Consider the following 20172-nt stretch of genomic DNA (forward strand, 5'->3'; position numbering starts at 1 on the left):
ACATCCATTCAATGCACATTATTCAGCAATTAAAGAGAAATCAAATATCAAGCCATGAAAAGACATGGAAGAATTTTAAATGCATATTATTAAGTGAAGCCAGTATGAAAAGGCTACATACTATATGGTTCTGATGATATGACATCCTGGAAAAGACAAAACTATGGAGACAGTAAAACGGTCAGTGGCTGTCAAGGGTTAGATGGAAGGGAGGGAGGAAAGAGAGGATTGCAGGGAAATTTTAAGTATTTTTTATGACATTATAATGGTGGAAACTTAATATTAGATATTTATCAAAACTCATAGAATGTACAACAGAGAGAGTGAATCCTAATATAAACTATGTATTTTCTTTAATAATAATTTGTTAACTTGGCTCATTGTATAACAAATATACTACACAGTGCAGGATGTTAAGAGGGGAGATTGCGCACAAGAGAACTCTGTATTTCCTACCCAATTTTTCTGTAAACTATAACTGCTCTTTTAAAGTTTATTAATTTTTAAACATGAAAAAACACTACATTCCAAAAGCTATGTGATGCATATAGAGTGGTTTTTAGACAGAAATCTTTATCTTTACATGCTTATATTGAAAAGGACAGCCTGAAAATTAGCTGAGCACAGCCTCTAACTGCAAAGCCAGAAGCAAATGGTACTCCACAGTGAGATTACAGCTGTGAGTGAGAGTCCTTGCTCTCTAGTCCTAACAGATACAAGTAGTGACGAGTAGTAAACTAACAACTTCCATTCAGTAAATGTTGTAAGTGCCTGAGAGGTGTTTGTGCTGGCTGCTTGAAGTACAGAAGAGAAGCGCACACTGACCAGGTTCTGGAATAATTCCAGCAGAGGAAACTCCCAAGCTGTTCCTTGAGGCTAAGAAGATTTAAGTAGGGAATGGTTTTCCAACCTGAAGGTCATTGAGGATAACAATCATAAGGAATGCAGAAGTAGTATATGTTTGGAAAACAGTAAACGAATTCCAGGAGTGTAATAAAAGCTTCGTTTAAGGGAGGGTCAGGAGAAAAGACAGGAAAAGTATGGGGGGGTGGTCCCTAATAAAAGGTGCTGGTTGCTAAGGTAACACATTCAGTTTTATCATAAAGCTTATGAAGGGCCTCTAACAAATTTGAAAAAGAGGAAGTCATGTGATTGGTATTTAGAAACATCACTTTGTCAATAAAATGTAGCAATGTGAGTTTCACAGGAAAGAGATGACAAGAGAACTCACAACAAAACTCCTAGGAAAAGTAGCATTGAAGCCTCTCCCACTAAGGGCAAGGGTTTCCCATTATCATTATACTCAACTTTGTACTGGAGGTCGAAACTGGCACATTGAGATAAGAAAAAGACACAAATGAATAAGTACAGGAAATTTGAAGTCAATACAGTCATTATTTTCAGGTGATATGGTTTTGAGTGTAGAAAATCCAAAATAGTACAGATAAAAGAAATTTTAAAAGGCTCATTCAGGGCTATGATACAACAAAGCAAAAAACTTGCTTGTACAACAGTGTAAATATACTTAATGCTACTGAACTACATAATTAAATAAAAAAGGAATTAAATCTTGCCACTTGCAACAACGTGGAAGGACCTATGCTAAACGAAATAAGTCAGACAGAGAATGACAAATACCGTACAATTTCACTTATATGTCGCATCTAAAAAAACAAAACAAAACAAAAATAGGCTCATCAAAACAGTGATCAAGGAGACGTCATCAAAATGGCGGCATGAGGTGAGCCTCTGTAAAGCTCCCATGGAATTTACAACTAATCAAACAACAATAACTCCACAAAGGTCTCCCTGCACAGCAGACAGGCAAGACGAAGAGGCCCACTACTGAATTCACCTAAAGGTGGGAGAATCGAGCAAGCGGGGGAGGAGGGAAGGGAGAAGTGCGGAGACAGAGCCACGCTGGCTCAGGACGCAGACCTAGCTCAGTGCTCCGAGCAGGCTGCATCCCGGAAATACCACAGCTGCGGGAGAGGGAAGGACTTGGACTGCTAGGGCTCCGCTTATGGCCCACAGGGCTGAGGGGGCAGCATATAACACGGCTGAACCCAAAGCTTATGGCAGAGACCTCAGAGAAAAGACTGAGGGAAGAAGGCTGAAAATGGTGGTTTAAGCCCTCACTGCTGAGCAGAGAACGGAAGCCTTAGGCACTGAGACAAGCCGCCCCCTCCCTACCCTCCCAGAGCTCACCCCACCGCAACCTAGCCCTGTTCCGGTGCTAGAAGCGGACCAGTAGCAGTTTCAGATCAAAAGAACAGAAAATTTGCTGTTCTGAGAACTGTGGACTGCAGACACAGATTCGCAGCCCAACTAGTTCCGGCAAAGGGGAGGGATCTGTGGAAGTGGGACTGGCTGTGGTGGTGGTCGCTGCCAGTGCTCTGGGCCACCTCTCACAACTCATCCCACCCATGGCCCCACCTATCTGGGCGGATCCATGCAGGAATAAATAGAACTGCTGAAACATACGGGATCTGAATCTGGTGCAGAAAGAGCTTTGGAACTTCAAAAGCTCTCCGCATACCAACACAGACGCTGCACCCTGTGACCTAGGCGAACTATTACCAGAAGAGAAGGCCATCTCCCAGGGAATTCCCCCATTGTGTGAAAAGCTGGAAAAGTTCAGAAAAAACATAGCACGACCGTGTGAGAGAGAAACAAAAATAAGTCTGCAGTCAGAGAGAAAATAAAATATTCTACCAACAAGTACTAGAAAACAAAAGAAAGACCTCTTCTTATCAACCTGTTGCAGAAGCCACTCCTGTAGATGTCTAGGAAGAGAAATAGTAAAGCAGTAATTGCCATGAATAACCAAGGCAACAAGAAAGCTCAGAAAGAAAGTGAAAAGTCTCCAGAAAATGAACTTAAAGATATGGAAATATATGACTTAAATGACATACAATTCAAGATCGTAGTTTTGAAAAAACTCCACAAGATGGAAGAATACACAGAAAGGCGATTTAATGAACTCAGAAATGCAATCAAAGAACAACATGAGCATTTTACGAAGAGATTGAAATTTTAAAAAAGAACCAAATGGAATTTCTGGAGATTAAGAACTCAAAGGAAGAAATTAAGAATGAAATAATGAGCTTAGGTAGTAGAGTTGACCAGATGGAGGGAAGAATCAGTGACATTGAAGATAGAAACCTGGAAATTACACAGATGGAAGAAGAAAGAGACTTGAGACTTAAAAGAAATGAAAGAACTCTACAAGAACTTTCTGACTCTATCAGAAAGAGCAATATAAGAATATGGGCATACCAGAAGGAGAAGAAAGAGAGAAGGGAACAGAGAATATATTCAAACAAATTGTTGATGAGAACTTCCCAAACTTGTGGACAGAACTGGATCCTCGAATCGAATAAGCAAATAGAACACCTAATTACCTCAATCCCAACAGGCCTTCACCAAGGCACATTGTATTGAAGCTGTCTAAAATCACAAACAAAGAAAGAATCCTCAAGACAGCCAGGGAAAAAAAGACCTACAAAGGAAAGCCCATTAGATTATCATCAGATTTTTTAGCATAAACTCCACAAGCCAGAAGGGAGTGGAACCAAATATTCAAACTATTGAAAGAGAGAAATTATGAGCCAAGAATAATATATCCAGCAAAGATATCCTTTAGATATGAAGGAGGAATAAAGACCTTTCCAGACATACAGAAGCTGAGGGAATTTTCTAATACATGACATGCACCACAAGAAATACGAAAGGAGGCTATTTGATCACCATCAACAGGGACAATTTGTGGCAACATAAAAATAGGGAGAGTAAAATAGGGAGAGTAAAGACCTGAACCGGAATATGGGAATGGGGAAAGTAAGCGTGCTGAAGAAAATGGAATACTCTAAATATCAAACTTTCTTTTACATAAACTTAAGGGTAACCACTCAAAAAAAAATCCAAAACTGAAATATATACTGTAATAAAAGAAGAAACAGAGGGAAACATCATAGAATACCACCACACTGAAGCAATAGACAACATCAAAAAGGCAAAGAAACAATAGAGACACGGCCTTACCAGAAAACTAAAGATAGAATGACAGGACATCCTCATGTATCAATAATCACCCTAAATGTAACTGGGCTGAACTCACCAATAAAAAGGCAAAGAGTAGTAGATTGGATCAAAAAACTAAACCCAACCATATGCTGTCTCCAAGAGACGCATCTCAGCTACAAGGACAAGCATAGACTCAAAGTGAAGGGTGGAAATTGACACTCCAAGCAAATGTACCCAGAGAAAATCAGGTGTAGCCATAATGATATCAGATGAAACAGACTTCAGGGTGAAAAAGATAACAAGAGACAAAGATGGACATTTCATAATGGTAATGGGGACTATACAACAAGAAGACATAACAGTCATCAATATTTATGCCCCCAATCAGGGAGCACCGGAATATACCAAGCAACTACTAACAGAACTAAAGGGAGAAATTGACCAAAACACAATTATACGAGGGGACTTAAATACATCATTGACAGCTATGGATAGATCATGCAAACAGCAAATAAATAACGAAATAGCAGCCCTAAATGACACATTAGAGGAAATGGACATAATTGACACATATAGATCACTTCATCCTAAAACATCAGACTATACATTCTTTCCTGTGTACATTCTTTTCTAGTGTACATGAACATAAGGATAGACCATATGTTCGGACGTAAAATCAGCCACAACAAATTTAAGAAGATTGAAATCATACCAAGCATATTCTGTGATCAAAAGACTTTGAAATTGGATATCAACTGCAAAAAGAAAGGAGGAAATAACACAAATACATGGCGATTAAACAACATACTTTTAAAGAACGACTGGGTCAAAGAAGAAATTACAGGAGAGATCAAAAGATACACAGAAACAAATGACAATGAAAATACACCCTACCAAAATTTTTGGGATGCAGTAAAAGCAGTTTTAAGAGGGAAATTTATATCATTACAGGCCTATCTCAAGAAACAAGAAAAATCCCAAATAAATAACCTCATGTTACACCTTAAGTAATTAGAAAAAGAACAAGTGAAACCCAAGGTTGGCAGAAGAAAGGATATAACAAAATTCAGAGCAGAACTAAATGAAATAGAGAACAATATGACCATAGAAAAATTAATGTGACGAAGAGCTGTTTCTCTGAAAAGATTAACAAAATTGACAAACCCTTGGCTAGACTCACTAAGATCAAAAGACAGAAGACACTAATTAACAAATTCAGAAATGAAAAAGTGGTAGTTATCACGGACACCACAGAAATACAAAGGATCATGAAAGAATACTATGAAGGACTATATGCCACCATATTCAATAACCTAGAAGAAATGGACAAGTTCTCAGAAACATATAGCCTTCCAAGGCTGAACCATGAAGAACTGGAAAATCTAAACAGACGGATCACCAGTAACGAAATTGAATCAGTTATCCAAAATCTTCCCAAAAGCAAAAGTCCTGAACCAGATGGCTTCACTAGAGAATTCTACCAAACCTTCAAACAGGATCTAATACCAATCCTGCTCAAACTCTTCCTAAAAATTGAGGAAGAGACAGTACTCCCTGACTCATTTTATGAGGCCAACATTGCCCTGACACCAAAACCTGGTAAGGACAACACAAAAAAAGAAAACTACAGACCAATATCTCTGATGAATACAGATGCTAAAATCCTAAACAAAATTGTAGCAAATCGAATACAACAATGCATTAAAAAGATCATTCACCACGACCAAGCGGGGTTCATCCCTGGGGCACAAGGATGGTTCAACATCTGCAAATCGATCAAAGTGATACATCACATAAAGAAAATAAAGGACAAACATCATGTGATTATATCAATTGATGCAGAAAAAGCATTTGACAAGATACAACATCCATTTATGATTAAAACACTTACTAAAATTGGTATAGAAGAACAATACCTTAACATAATGAAGGCCATATATGACAAGCCCTCAGCTAACCTCATATTAATGGTGAAAAACTGACGCCCTTTCCTCTATGTTCAGGAACATGACAACATTGTCCCCTATAACCTCTGCTTTTCAACATAGTGTTGGAAGTCCTTGCCAGAGCCATCAGGCAAGAGAAAGAAATAAAAGGCATCCAAATCGGGAATGAAGAAGTTAAATTATCGCTCTTTGCAGATGACATGATGCAATACATAGAAAACCCTAAAGACTCCACCAAAAAGCTGTTATAAACAATCAACGAATACAGTAAAGTTGCTGGCTACAAAATTAATGTGCAAAACTCCATTGCATTCCTATATACTAACAATGAAATATCAAAAAAAGAAATACAAAAAAACAATTCCCTTTGCAACTGCAACAAAAAGAATAAAATACCTAGGAATAAACCAAGGATGTAAAGACCTGTATGCTGAAAACTATAAGACATTTTTGAAAGAAATTGAAGAAGACACAAAGAAATGGAAAGACATTCCGTGCTTATAGATTGGAAGAATCAACATAGTGAAAATGGCGATATTACCCAAAGCAATACACAGATGTAATGCAATTCCCATCAAAATCGCAATGGTATTTTTTAAAAAAATCATCAGATTTCTTTAACAAAAAATTAGATTTCTAGAACAAAAAATCATCAGATTTGTTTGGAACCACAAAAGACCCCGAATAGCCAAAGCAATCTTAAGAAAAAAGAACAATACTGGAGGTATTGCACTCCCTGACTTTAGCTTGTACTACAAGGCTACAATAATTAAAACAGCATGGTATTGGCAGAAAAAAAGACACATAGACCAATGAAATAGAATTGATAACCCAGAAATAAAAACACATAAATATGGACAGATAATTTTTGACAATGAAGCTAAAAACATGCAATGGAGGAAAGACAGCCTCTTCAATAAGTGGTGCTGGGAGAATTGGATAGCCACGTGCAAAAGAATGAAACTGGACTGCTATCTGTCACCGTGTACCAAAATTAATTCAAAATGGACCAAAGACTTAAGCGTAAGACCTGACACAATAAACTGCATAGAAGAAAACATGGGTACTAAACTTAAGGAACTTGGGTTCAAAGAGCATTTTATGAATTTGACTCGAAAGGCAATGATAGGAAAAGCTGAAATAAACAAATGGGACTATATGAAACTTAAAATCATCTGCACAGCAAAAGGAACCATCGGCAAAATAAAGAGGCAACCGACTGAATGGGAGAAGATTTTTGCAAACAGTGCCTCTGATAAGGGGCTAATATCCAAAATATACAAGGAACTCATGAAAGTCAACAACAGAAAAACAAACAACCCAATTGACAAATGGGCAGAGGACCTGAAGAGACATTTCTCCAAAGAGGATATACAAATGGCAAATAGACATATGAAAAAATGCTCAACATCACTAATCATCAGAGAAATACCAATAAAAACCACAATGAGATATCACCTCACCCCAGTCAGAATGGCTATCATCAACAAGACAAATAGTAACAAGTGTTGGAGAGGCTGTGGAGAAAAAGGAAACCTCATACACTGTTGGTGGGAATGCACACTGGTGCAGCCGCTATGGAAGGCAGTGTGGAGGTTCCTCAAAAAATACGAATAGAATTACCATATGACCCAGCAATCCCTCTCCTGGGTATCTACCCTAAAAATTTGAAAACATTTGTACATAAAGACACGTGTTCTCCATTGCAGCTTTGTTTACGGTGGCCAAGACATGGAAACAACTAAAATGTCCTTCGATAGATGAATGGATAAAGAAGTCGTGGTATCTGTACAGAATGGAATACTATTCGGCGGTAAGAAAAGATGATATAGGAATATTTGTGACAACATTGATGGATCTTGAGAGTATAATGCTAAGTGAAATAAGTCAGGCAGAAAAAGCAGAGAACCCTATGATTTCACTGATATGTGTTATATAAACCAAAAATAACAAAAGAACAAGACAAACAAATGAGAAACAAAAACTCATGGACACAGACAATAGTTTAGTGGTTACCAGAGGGTAAGGGGGTAGGGGGAAGGAGATGAGGGTAAGGGGGATCAAATATGTGGTTATGGAAGGATAACTGACTTGGTGGTGAATGGTGAATGGCATTTATAGATGTTATAATACAGAATTGTACACCTGAAGTCTATGTAATTTCACTAATACTTGTCACCCCAGTAAATTAAAAAAAGTAAAGAAAATTACAGGCTGATATCCCGAATGAAGATAGATGTAAAAATCCTCAACAAAACATTAGCCAGCCCGAATTCAACAATAGATCCAAAGGTCATACACTCGTACACCGTGATCAAGTGGGATTCATTCCTGGTATGCAAGGTTGGTTCAACATCCACAAATCAGTTAACATGATACACCAGATAAACAAAATGAAAAATCATATGGTCATATCAATAGATGCAGAAAAAGTATTTGACAAAATCCATCACCCATTTATGATAAAAACTCTCAGCAAATTGGGAATAGAGGGAACATATCTCAACATAATAAAGGCCATATATGACAAACCCACAACTATCATACTCAAGGTGGAAAAGCTAAAGCATTCTCCTTAAGATCAGGAACAAGACAAGGATTCTGAATTTCACCACCTTTATTCAGCATAGTATAGGAAGTTCTAGCCACAGTAATCAGACAAGAAAAAGAAATAAAAGGCATCCAAATTGGAAAGGAGGAAGTATAATTGTCATTATTTGCATATGATATGATAGAATATATAGAGAATCCAAAAGAGTCCACCAAACAAACAAACAAAAAAACTATTAGTACTGATAAAAGAATTTAGTAAAGTAGCAGGATACAAAATTAATATTCAGAAATCATTTTCCTTTTTATACACCAATAATAAACTATCAGAAAGAGAAATTAAGAAAACAATCCCATTTACGACTGCATCAAAAAAATAAAATGAAATACTTATGAATAATTTTAACCAAGGAAGTAAAAGACCTATACTCAGGAAATTATAAGACACTGAAGAAAGACATTAAAGACACAAACAAATGGAAACATATGCCATGCTCACGAATAGGAAGAATTAATGTAGTTAAAATGTCCATACTACCCAAAGCAATATATAGATTCAATGTAATTCCTATCAAAATACCAATGACATTTTTCACAGAACTAGAACAAATAATCCTAACATTTATATGGAACCATAAGGGATCCCTAATAGCCAAGGCAATCCTAAGAAATAAAAACAAAGAGGGAGGTATCATGCTACCTGACATCAAATCATACTAGAAGTCTATAATAATCAAAAGAGCACGTTTATGGCATAAAAACAGACACACAGATCAATGGAACAGAATAGAGAGCCCAGAAATAAATCCATTCACATATGGTCATTTAATCTATGACAATGGAAGCAAGAATTTACATTGGGGTAAAGACAGTCTATTCAATAAATGGTGCTAGGAAAACTTGACATATGCATGCAAAAAAATGAAACTGGACCACCTTCTTACACCATATACAAGCATAAACTCAAAATGCATTTAAGACTTAGATGTAAGACCCGAAACATAAAACTCCTAGAAGAAAATATAGGAAGTAAACTCTCAGACATTACCCTTAGTAATATTATATTTTTACTGATATATCCCCTCAGGCAAGAGAAACAAAAGAAAAAATAAACAAACGGGAGTACATCAAACTAAAAAGTTTTTTTCACAACAAAGGAAACCATCAGCAAAACAGAAAGACATCCTACTGAATGGGAGAAGATATTTGCCAATGATATATCTGATAAGAGTTTAATATTCAAATTTTATTTTAAAAAAAGAAAACTCATACAACTCAACACTAAAAACTTAACAACCTAATTTTAAAAATGTGCAGAGGACATAAGGGACATTTCTCCAAAGATAACATACAGATGGCCGATAGACATAAGAAAAGATGCTCAAAATCATTATTCATCAGAGAAATGCAAGTAAAAACCACAGTGAGATAAAATCTCATTCCTGTCAGAATGGCCATCATCAATAAATCCACAAACAACTAGTGTTGGTGAAGATGTGGAGAAAAGGGAACCCTCACACACTGTTGATGGGATTGCAAATTGGTGCAGCCACTATGGCAAACAATATGGAGGTTTCTAAAAAATTAAAAATAGAACTACTTTATGACCCAGCAATTCCACTCTTGAGTACTGAACCAAAGAAATCCAAAACACTAATTCAAAAAAAATATGCACCCTTTTGTTTACTGCAGCACTATTCACAACAGCCAACATATGGAAACAACAGAAATACCAATCAACACACGATTGGATAAAGCAGCTATGGTACATGTATACAATGGAGTATTGCTATGCCATAAAAGAAAATGAAATCTTACCAATTGTAACAACATGGATGGACCTAGAAGATATTATGCTAAATGAAAAAAGTCAGGCTGAGAAAGACAAATACCATATGATCTCACTTATATGTGGACTCTAAAGAACAGGATAATAAGCAAACAAACAGAAATAGACTCAGTGATACAGAGGAAAAACTGATGGTTTCTGGATGGGCGGGGGTGGGGGGCTGGAGGAGAAAGTGAATGGATTACAAAGTACAAATTGATAGTCACCAAATAGGGGATGTGGAATATGTGGAATATGATGAATATCGTTGTATAGATTATGTAGGGTGCCAGATGGGTACTAGACTAATGGGGGAATCACGTCATAGATGTGTAGATGCCAGACTGCTGCACTGTACACTGGAAGCTGATGTAGAATAACACTGAATGTCAACTATAATTAAATATATATATTTATTTATTTATTTATTTTATATACACACATATATATATACACAAAGTCTGACAATTAAGATTGTGAACTTGTAACGATGCTGCTAATCCTTTTTGATATCAGAGAAATTGTTCATTATGAATTTGTACCGACTGGACAAATAGTTAATCAAGTTTATTATTTGGAAGTGCTGAAAACACTGCGTGTAAAAGTTAGACGAAAATGACCTGAAATTTTCGCCAGCAATTCATGGTTCTTGCATCACGACAATGCACCAGCTCACACAGCACTACCTGTGAGGGAGTTTTTAGCCAGGAAACAAATAACTGTATTGGAACACCCTCCCTACTTACCTGATCTGGCCCCCAATGACTTCTTTCTTTACCTGAAGATAAAGGAAATATTGAAAGGAAGATTTGGATGACATTCAGGACATCAAGGGTAATACGAAGACAGCTCTGATGGCCATTCCAGAGAAAGAGTTCCAAAACTGTTTTGAAGGGTGGACTAGGTGATGGCATTGGTATATAGCTTCCCAAGGGGAGTATTTCAAAGGTGACCATAGTGATACTCAGCAATGAGGTATGGAGCACTTTTCTAGGATGAGTTAGCGAACTTAATTGTCTTACACCATATATACAAGAGAGTGTACATATATATATATATACATATATATATATATATATATATAAAATCACAAGATGTGAAGTACAGTATAGGGAATATATTCAATGGTGTTATAATAGCTGTGTACAATGTCAGAGGGGTAGTAGACTTGGGGGGATTATCAGTTTATCTGGGGCATAAATTTCTAATCATTATGTTCTTTTGCACACCTGATTTACACTTGCGGTTTATTTTATGTCAATTATGCCTCAATAAAGCTATTTTAAACAATAAATATGTCAGCCACACCAACAAAAGAGAAACATGGTTGTTGATCTTAGGAATAGTATATCCTGAACAACATCCTTTAGGTACCATCTTTACTCTTTAAAAATAGACTTTCTTTTTAAGGCAGTTTTAGGTTTACAACAAAATTGAGTGTAGAGTACAGTTTGTATACATCCTATCGATCCACATCACATGTAAACATACGAGTATGCAGCCTTCTCCAGCATCAATACCTCCAACAGAGTGGTACATTTGTTACAACTGATGAAACCGCATTAACATGTCATTATCACACCAAGTCCATAATTTACGTTACAGTTCACTCTTGGTGTTGTACAACTGCACCATGTACATTGGGCAAATGAATAATGACATGTATCCATCATTTTAGTGCCATAGAGAATACACACTTTCATTGCCCTAATAATATCATGTGCTCCATTAGTTCATCCCTGTCACATTCTCTCTCCTCCTAAATCCTGACAACAACAAAACTTTTTACTGTCTCTATGATTTTCCCTTTCCCATAAATTCATATAATTGGAAACATACAGTATGTAGCATTCTCAAACTGGCTTCACTCACTTACCAATATTCACTTAAGGTTCCTCTATATCTTTTTGGACTTGATAGCTCATTTCCTTTAATACTGAATAATATTCCTTTGTGTGGATGTATTTAGTTTGCTTATCCATTCATCTCTTGAAGGACATATTTGTTGCTTCCAAGTTTTAGCAATCATAAATAGAGGTGCTATAAGCATTCATGTGCAGGTTTTCGTGTGAATATAAGGTTTCAACTCATTTGGGTAAATACTGTAGAATGAAATCACTGAATTGTATATAAAGAGTATGATTAGTTTTGTAAGGAACTGCTAAACTGTCTTGCAAAATGGCTGTACCAGGAAACTTTCTGTTACTCCACAGTTTTGCCACCATTTGTTGTTTTACATGTTTTGAATTTTAGCCTAAATGTGGTATTTTCACTCACATTTTATTCTAAATATTTTCTAACTTTTATTGTGATTTCTTTTTGGACCCATGGGTTGTTTAACATTGTGTTATTAACAATTTCTAAATAAATAGGGTTTCCTAAGATTTAAAATTGCTTTTTTATGTTAACTCTATTATGGTTAGAAATTTTGTTTTTTTTTTCCCCATGGTGTCGGTGGAAACTTACATTCTGGACAGTAAGTGATCAATTTGTGAATTTCCATGTGCTTAAAAAGGTTGCATAATCTCTAATCGTGGATGCCCTGGCTAAGTGTGTAAATGAAAGACTTAGTGAGAGGTTCTTCACCTCTTCCTCAGGCCTGAAAAATTCTGGTCATTTCCCAATACCTTGGATCCTTGGAGACTAAGGTTCTGTTTTGTTCTAGAAAGTATTTCCAATCTTGCTTCATTATGCGAGTCCTAGTCTAGGACTCGAGAAAGGGGGTGACAGGCAGGATTATCAGGCTGTGCCAGGAAAAGTTCATCTCACCTGGTCTTGGTTATTCTTTGTGGAATGGCACCTATTTGCCTGCAAAACATGTCACCCTCTGCTGGGACAACCTCTTTTAGGACTGGATTCCCACTGCCAATACAGTTCTACATGCCATATTGGACCTTAAGATATCCCTGCATCTGCCGTTTACATGCCACCCACCCAGGACACAGTCTTGACCAAGTACAAACCCCTCCCAGTGTGCCCCACCCCCTTCTCTATCATTGCTTCCTTGGTCTGAGATGGATGTTTATGGCCGGCCAATAAATGCAGTGATTCAAAGTGCAGAGTCCCCTGTTCCCTAACACACAGAGCCATGTTTATGTCAGGTGACTCTAAGAAGAATGTGCAGCTTGCCATCAGCTCAAGCTCTGCCTCTTCATGGCTCCTCACCTCAGAAGCTGGGCTGACCCCTCTTCTCTCTAACTAGACCATCCTCCTGTTCCTGCTGTCATCTGTTTCCGTAGCGTGAGATCGGCCTGCAGACACATCCATGGCCCTTGGGACCCTCGTGTTCACTTTGCTTCTCAGTCTCCCGGGGCTGGGCTCAGGTAAGCCTCCAGGCGGGACTCCGTCTGCCTCTCTTCTTGTTGGTTAACACTTTGAGTTCTTTAGCTGCATGACCACAGCACAGTGGGGTGGGGCATCTTTCTTGTTTGCATTTCCCCGACTTCTGCCCCAGGCTGACATCTATCAATGCCAGGGGCTGCGGGAAGCAGGGGGCAGCAGGAAGGTCTTGGGCACTGTGTCAACTGTGACAACAGCCCAGAACTCATGGTAAAGAGTGCTGAAGAGGGGCCTGGGCATGGGGAGGGGACACAGCAAGGATGTGAAGGAGAATAAATGAAATGTTTGTTCCTGGTGGGCTGTGGAGTTTAGGCAGGGTCTCTAGTAGAGCATCAGGTTCTGACATGGGTGCTGGGGTAGAAGGAGACACTGATTAGGACTTTCAGGGAAAAGATAATGGTCTAGCTGAGGACATGCTGAGTGGGAAACACCTGTGGTATGTGACCTGAGGGAGGGGGAGTGTGTCCAGATCTTCAAGTGAGGACTGAGTTGTAACCTGGCATAGTCTGAGAAGAAGCCCACTTTTCTTTCTTCTTCTGGTTATGATCAACACAAAGGCTGGTGTGTTGTATGTTGAGTAATTGAATAAAATATAGAAAGGAAGCTGCAGCCTGCAGTAGACCCTGTCTCTGGATGAGCTGTATCCAGCCGTACAAGGTCCAGTCTGCACAGGTTCATTCTGTCACTCATCTGCTATGTCAGTTGTGTAGATGATGGAAAAGAAGAGAGAAATAAGGGCAATCAAATCATGTTCCATTTTTCCACAGCAAAACTCAATGTCTTGTTCACAGGACAGGCTCTTAACTGAAGTCCATTCTCATCCATTTTTGGATGAGTTCCTTTGACTGCTCTGCTTCCTGGAGAGGCAGCAGGTGTCATGGAAATGACCTTCGAGGCAGAAAGACTTTATTTTAAACCCTCATTTCCTCTGCTTATGAACTTTGCGGCTCACGACTCCGCCAGGTGTCAGTGTGCTCCTTGTGACAGTGTGACAGGAGATGGCATCACACCCTGATCAGGCCGGGGTGGAGATCCTGTGAGTTCCTGTGGGTAGAGCAGACAGCGCTGCATTAGCACAGAGCCTGTGACCAATGACACAGTTTTTCTTCTCTGGTCTCTGGGAGAAGGAACAGTAAAAGGTGAAAGGAGCTGCAGTAGGCAAGGAAAATGACAGCAGCAGTAAGTGCTGGCCAGAGGAACAGAGACACGCCAGGAAAAGGTTCCCTCAGCTCGAGAGCTCCCCACAGCCCTGAAGGCACAACAGCAGCAGCTCAGATGACCTAGGCTTAGTCCCCAAAGCAGACCAGGGACAAGGGTATGTGTGTAGGGTGTGGGGGGAGGCGAATTGAGGAGGTGATTCTGGGAATAAAAGTGAGAATGGAGAGGGTGAAGCCAGAAGGGAGGAAACCAAAAAGCATGTGCCAATGGGCTGGTTACTGACATGGAAATACATTCTGAGTGACATTCTGAGGGGTCACAGAGATGGCAATCAGAATCATCCCAACTTCCACTGCTCCCTGCCCCCACTGTGACAAGCACCCCCATTACTGTTAAATTCTCAGCAATTCTTGGCTGCCCTGCACCAAACTGAGCAGGTTCCAAAGTGCAGAGAAAGCCCTCAGCAGGGAGCAGAGGCCAGCCTCCTGGGTGGGGCTGTCAGAGGGCAGGGACAGGCCCAGTTCACTGCAGGAGGATTCAGGGTTGGGTGAGGGGCAGCACTCAGCATCTGCTAGGCTGGTCAGTGGCTGAACAGAGATCTTGCTGCAAAGTCACATTTTATATCATAAAACCCTCCTTCAGAACACATTATCAAAATATATTTCAGAAAGGTGTATAAAACATTTAAAGTAAGAAATAGTGGGTGCTAAAATAAAAATATTCAGTTATTTGAAAATAAGTGATCACTTTATGAATTTATGTGTGCTTGAAAAGGAAATTTACACTGTGACCCCCTTTCTCTGATGAGTATACACACCCACCACACCTATCTATGCACATATCAGAAATGCATAGATGTGAATTAATTAAGAGACGTTCCCAATCAAAGAAGTTGTTTATAAAATGCATTCCATGGAAGGAACGCCACCATGAATTTACTACAGAGGAGATCTCTAAAGTGACAACTGCAAAATCTCCTTGTCACAGTGTCATATATGCCTTTCAGAATTGGGAAGAACAAACAGATAAGTAAAATAAGGAACCACAAATAAAGTTTTAACATATGGACAAAGACTTTCTTTCCTGTACCTTTGAAACATTTACACGACGTAACCATGTGCATGAAGGAAACAAATTGTCCCAAACTAGAGATTTTATTGTTAATACTCCCCTCACGGAAAATGAGTCATCTTTAGTTTTTAGCAAAGAAGATGAAAAGTGGCTGTTGTGAAGCAAACTGGCAGAGGCGAGAGAATGTGGGTATAGATTCCTCTCCGGTCAGAGGGTCAGCATTTGGAAAGTGCTCTCATGCCCCTCATTAACTTACTTAGTCTCTCTGAGACATTGTGTTCTCATTTTGGAAGGAGGAATATCAGTAACATACGCATGTCAGGATTTCTGTGGAGACAGAATGAAGTAACAGATGTGGAAGTGCTCTGTAAAGTGTAGGGGATGTACAGATGTAGGTCACTGGGTTTGGAAAGGAGATAAGACGGATGTCGCACCCCTGGGCACACGCCAGCCATGAGTAGGACACACTGACAGGGCCTTTGCTCAGTTATCTCTCGTGCTTCCTTCCACAGGCCAGTGGCAGGTGGTGGGACCAGACAAGCCCGTCCAGGTTGTGGTCGGGGAGGATGCAATGTTCTCGTGCTTCCTCTCTCCTAACACAAGTGCAGAGGCCATGGAAGTGCGGTTCTTCAGAGATCAGTTCCATGCTGTGGTGCATCTCTACAGAGAAGGGAAAGACCAGCATCATATGCAGATGCCAGCCTATCGAGGGAGAACCGAGCTGCTGAAGGACTCCATAGCGGAGGGGCATGTCTCCCTGAGGCTGAAAAAGGTCACTCTCTCAGACACTGGTGTCTACGGATGCGGGTTCATCTCCCAGAATAATGACCAGGAGGCCATCTGGGAGCTGCAGGTGTCAGGTCAGTTGGTTATTTCAGAGAACTTATAACTTAGTTGTCTGGTAGAACCATCCAGGACTTTTTAAACTATTTGTTGAGTGAAGAGTTTTAAAAATATCTTAGGTCATTTAGTTAGCACACTAGATCTTATACTGTTTATTATTCTGCCTCGTGTGTGTAGTTCTATGTCATTTTATGTGCAGACTTATGTAACCACATGACATCAACATTAGGGTGTAGACCTAGCCCATGACTGAATCTCCCTCTGCTACCTCCCTATAGTCACATTGACCCCCCTTACCCACCAACTCCCCTGACTCCCCTCCTCACTCCCTTACTTGCAACCCTCCTTATTCGCCAAGCCCTGGCAACCATTTAGCTCTTCTCCATTTCCATAATTTTGTCATTTCTAGAATGTACATAAATACAATTATACAATAATGATCTTTGAGATTGGCTTTTCCACTGAACACCATGCCCTTGAGTTGCCTGTATCAATATAGCTTGTTCCCTTTTATTGCTGAACAGTATTCCATGGTATGGATGTACCAAGATTGTTTAGCCATTCACCCACTGAACATTAGGGTTGTTTCCAGTTTATGCTTTCCAGTTTATGACTTTAATGAACATTTGTGTACAGGTCTTCGTATAGGCCTAAGTGTTTATTTCTCTAGGGTAAATACTCAGGAGTGGAACTGCTGGGTTGTATGGTAAGAATATGCTGAGAGTATTTTTTTTAGCCTTTATTTTTTTTCAACAGTTTTCAGTTTGCAGAAAAATTAACCTATTTATTTATCTTCACTAAACCTCTGGCAACCAGTGATCTTTTTGCTGTCTGCCTGGTTTTGCCTTTTCCACGACTGTCATATATTTGTAGTCATACAGCATATAGCCCTTTCAGATTAGCTTCTTTTACTTAGCAATGCACACTTTTTAAAATTACTGTCATTAAATGTGTTGGGGTAACGTTGGTTAATGAGATGATATATGTTTCAAGTGTACAATTCTAAAATACATCATTTGTACATTGTATAATGTTTTCAACACCCAAAGTTAAGTCTTTTGTCACCATGTATTTGACATCCTTTACCCTTTTCTACCTCACCCCACCCCCTTTCCCTTCTGGTAACCACCATACTGTTATCTGTGTCAATAAGGGTTTCTTTTGGGAGGCGGGGGGTTGTTTGTTTATTTTGTTTGTCCATTTGTTGCTTTCTGTTTTATATTCCACATAAGGGTGAACTCATATGGTCCTTGTCCATTTCCATCTGACTTGACTTGCTGCATTTAGCATGATGTTCTCAAGATGCTTCCATGTTGTTGCACGTGGCAATATTTCATTTTTTAAACTACATTTCAGATAAGGGAGTAATATCTAGAATATATACAAAAAAACTCATGTAACTCAACACCAAAAAACAAATGACCCAATTTAAAAAGTGGAGAGAAGACCTAACCAGACACTTCTCTCAAGAAAATGTACAAACGGCCAAGTAATATTCTATTATATATATATGCACCACATATGTATCCAGTCATTCATCAAAGGACACTCAGATTATTTCCATGTCTTGGCCACCAGAAATAATGCTGCAATGAACATTGGGATACATATTTCTTTACAAACAAATGTTCTCAAAAATTTTTTTGGTAGATACCCAGAAAAGGAGGGATTGCTGGGTCATATTGTAGCTGTATTCTTAATTTTTTGAGGAACCTCCATACTGTTTTCCATAGTGGCTGTACCAATTTACATTCCCACCATCAGTGTAGGAGGGTTCCTTTTTCTCCACATCCTCTCCAATATTTGTTATTACTTATCTTGTTGAGAATAGCCATTCTAACAGGTTGAGGTGATATCTCATTGTGGTTTTGATTTGCATTTCCCTCATAGCTGGTGAAGTCGAGCATCTTTTCATACATCTGTTGGCTGTTTGTATGCCTTCTTGACAGAAGTATCTGTTCAGGTCTTCTGCCCATTTTTTAAAATTAGATTGCTTTTTTAAAATTTTTAAAATTAGATTGTTTAAATTAGATTGGTGTTGAGTTGTCTTCGTTCTTTATATATTATGAATATGACTCCTTTATCTGATATATAGTTTAAAATATTTTCTGACATTCTATAAATTGCCTTTTTATTTTGTTGATGGTTTATTTTGCTGTGTAAAAGTTTTTAGTTTGATGTAGTTCTACTTGTTGAGTTTTGCTTTGGTTGCTTGCACTTTTGGTTTTGATCCAGAATAATTGCCAAGAAGCTTCTACTCTATACTTTCTTCTAGGAGTTTTATGTTATCAGGTGTTACATTTAAGTATTTAATCCATTTTGAGTTAAATTTTGAGAGTGATAAGATAGAGTAAAATTTCATTTTTTGTGTGTGTGATTATACAGTTTTCCCAACATCATTTGTTAAAAAGATTATCCTTTCCCCCATGGATGTTCTTAGCTCCCTTGTCAAATATTAGTTGACTATATATGTGGGGTGTCATTTCTGGGCTCTTGACTCTGTTCCATTGGTCTATGTGTCTATTTTTATGTTAGTACCATAGTATTTCAATTACTATAACTTTGTAGGATAGTTTGAAATCAGGAAGCATGGTTCCTCTGGCCTTGTTCTTACTCAGGATTGCTTTGGCTATTCAGGGTCTTTTTGGTGCCACACCAATTTTAGGATTATTTTTTTCTATTTCTGTAAAAAATGTCATTAGAATTTTGATAGACGTTGCATCAAATCTACAGATGGCTTTGGGTAGTATGGACATTTTAACAATATTAATCTTCTATTTATAAATTAGAATATCTTTCCATTTGTTTGTGTCTTCAATTTCTGTCATCAAAATCTTGTAGTTTTCATTGCATAGATCATTCACGTCCTTGATTAAATGTATTCCTAAGCATTTCATTGTTTTTGATGCTATTATTAATGGGATAGTTTTCTTTATTTCTTTTTTTTATTAAATTTATTGGGGTGACAATTGTTAGTAAATTTACATAGATTTCAGGTGTACAATTCTGTATTACATCGTCTATAAATCCCATTGTGTGTTCACCACCCAGAGTCAGTTCTCCTTCCATCACCATATATTTGATCCCCTTTACCCTCATCACCCACCCCCCACCCCCTTACCCTCTGGTAACCACTAAATTATTGTCTGTGTCTATGAGTTTTTCTTTCTCATTTGTTTGTCTTGTTCTTTTTGGTTTATATACCACATATCAGTGAAATCATAGGGTTCTCTGCTTTTTCTGTCTGACTTATTTCACTTAGCATTATACTCTCAAGATTCATCCATGTTGTCACAAATGCTCCTATATCATCTTTCCTTAACACGGAATAGTATTCCATTGAGCTTTATTTCTTTTTCAGATATTTAGTTGTTAGTGTATGGAAACTCAACGGATTTCTCTAAGTTGCAA

The 20172-nt window shown here is 38.4% G+C and overlaps 1 protein-coding gene across 1 annotated transcript in view; it reads left to right on the forward strand.

Moving 5' to 3' along the window:
• LOC308491965 (butyrophilin-like protein 3) overlaps positions 1 to 20172 on the forward strand; it is a gene marked incomplete at both ends in the record, with an annotated part of 100582 nt that overhangs the window by 46418 nt on the left and 33992 nt on the right. Inside the window, 1 exon segment of the mRNA XM_081036192.1 lies at positions 16431 to 16778. Within this exon segment, the coding sequence (XP_080892318.1) occupies positions 16431 to 16778 (348 nt within the window).

This window comes from Rhinolophus hipposideros (assembly GCF_964194185.1).
Source record: "Rhinolophus hipposideros genome assembly, chromosome: 23".
Lineage (NCBI taxonomy): Eukaryota > Metazoa > Chordata > Mammalia > Chiroptera > Rhinolophidae > Rhinolophus > Rhinolophus hipposideros.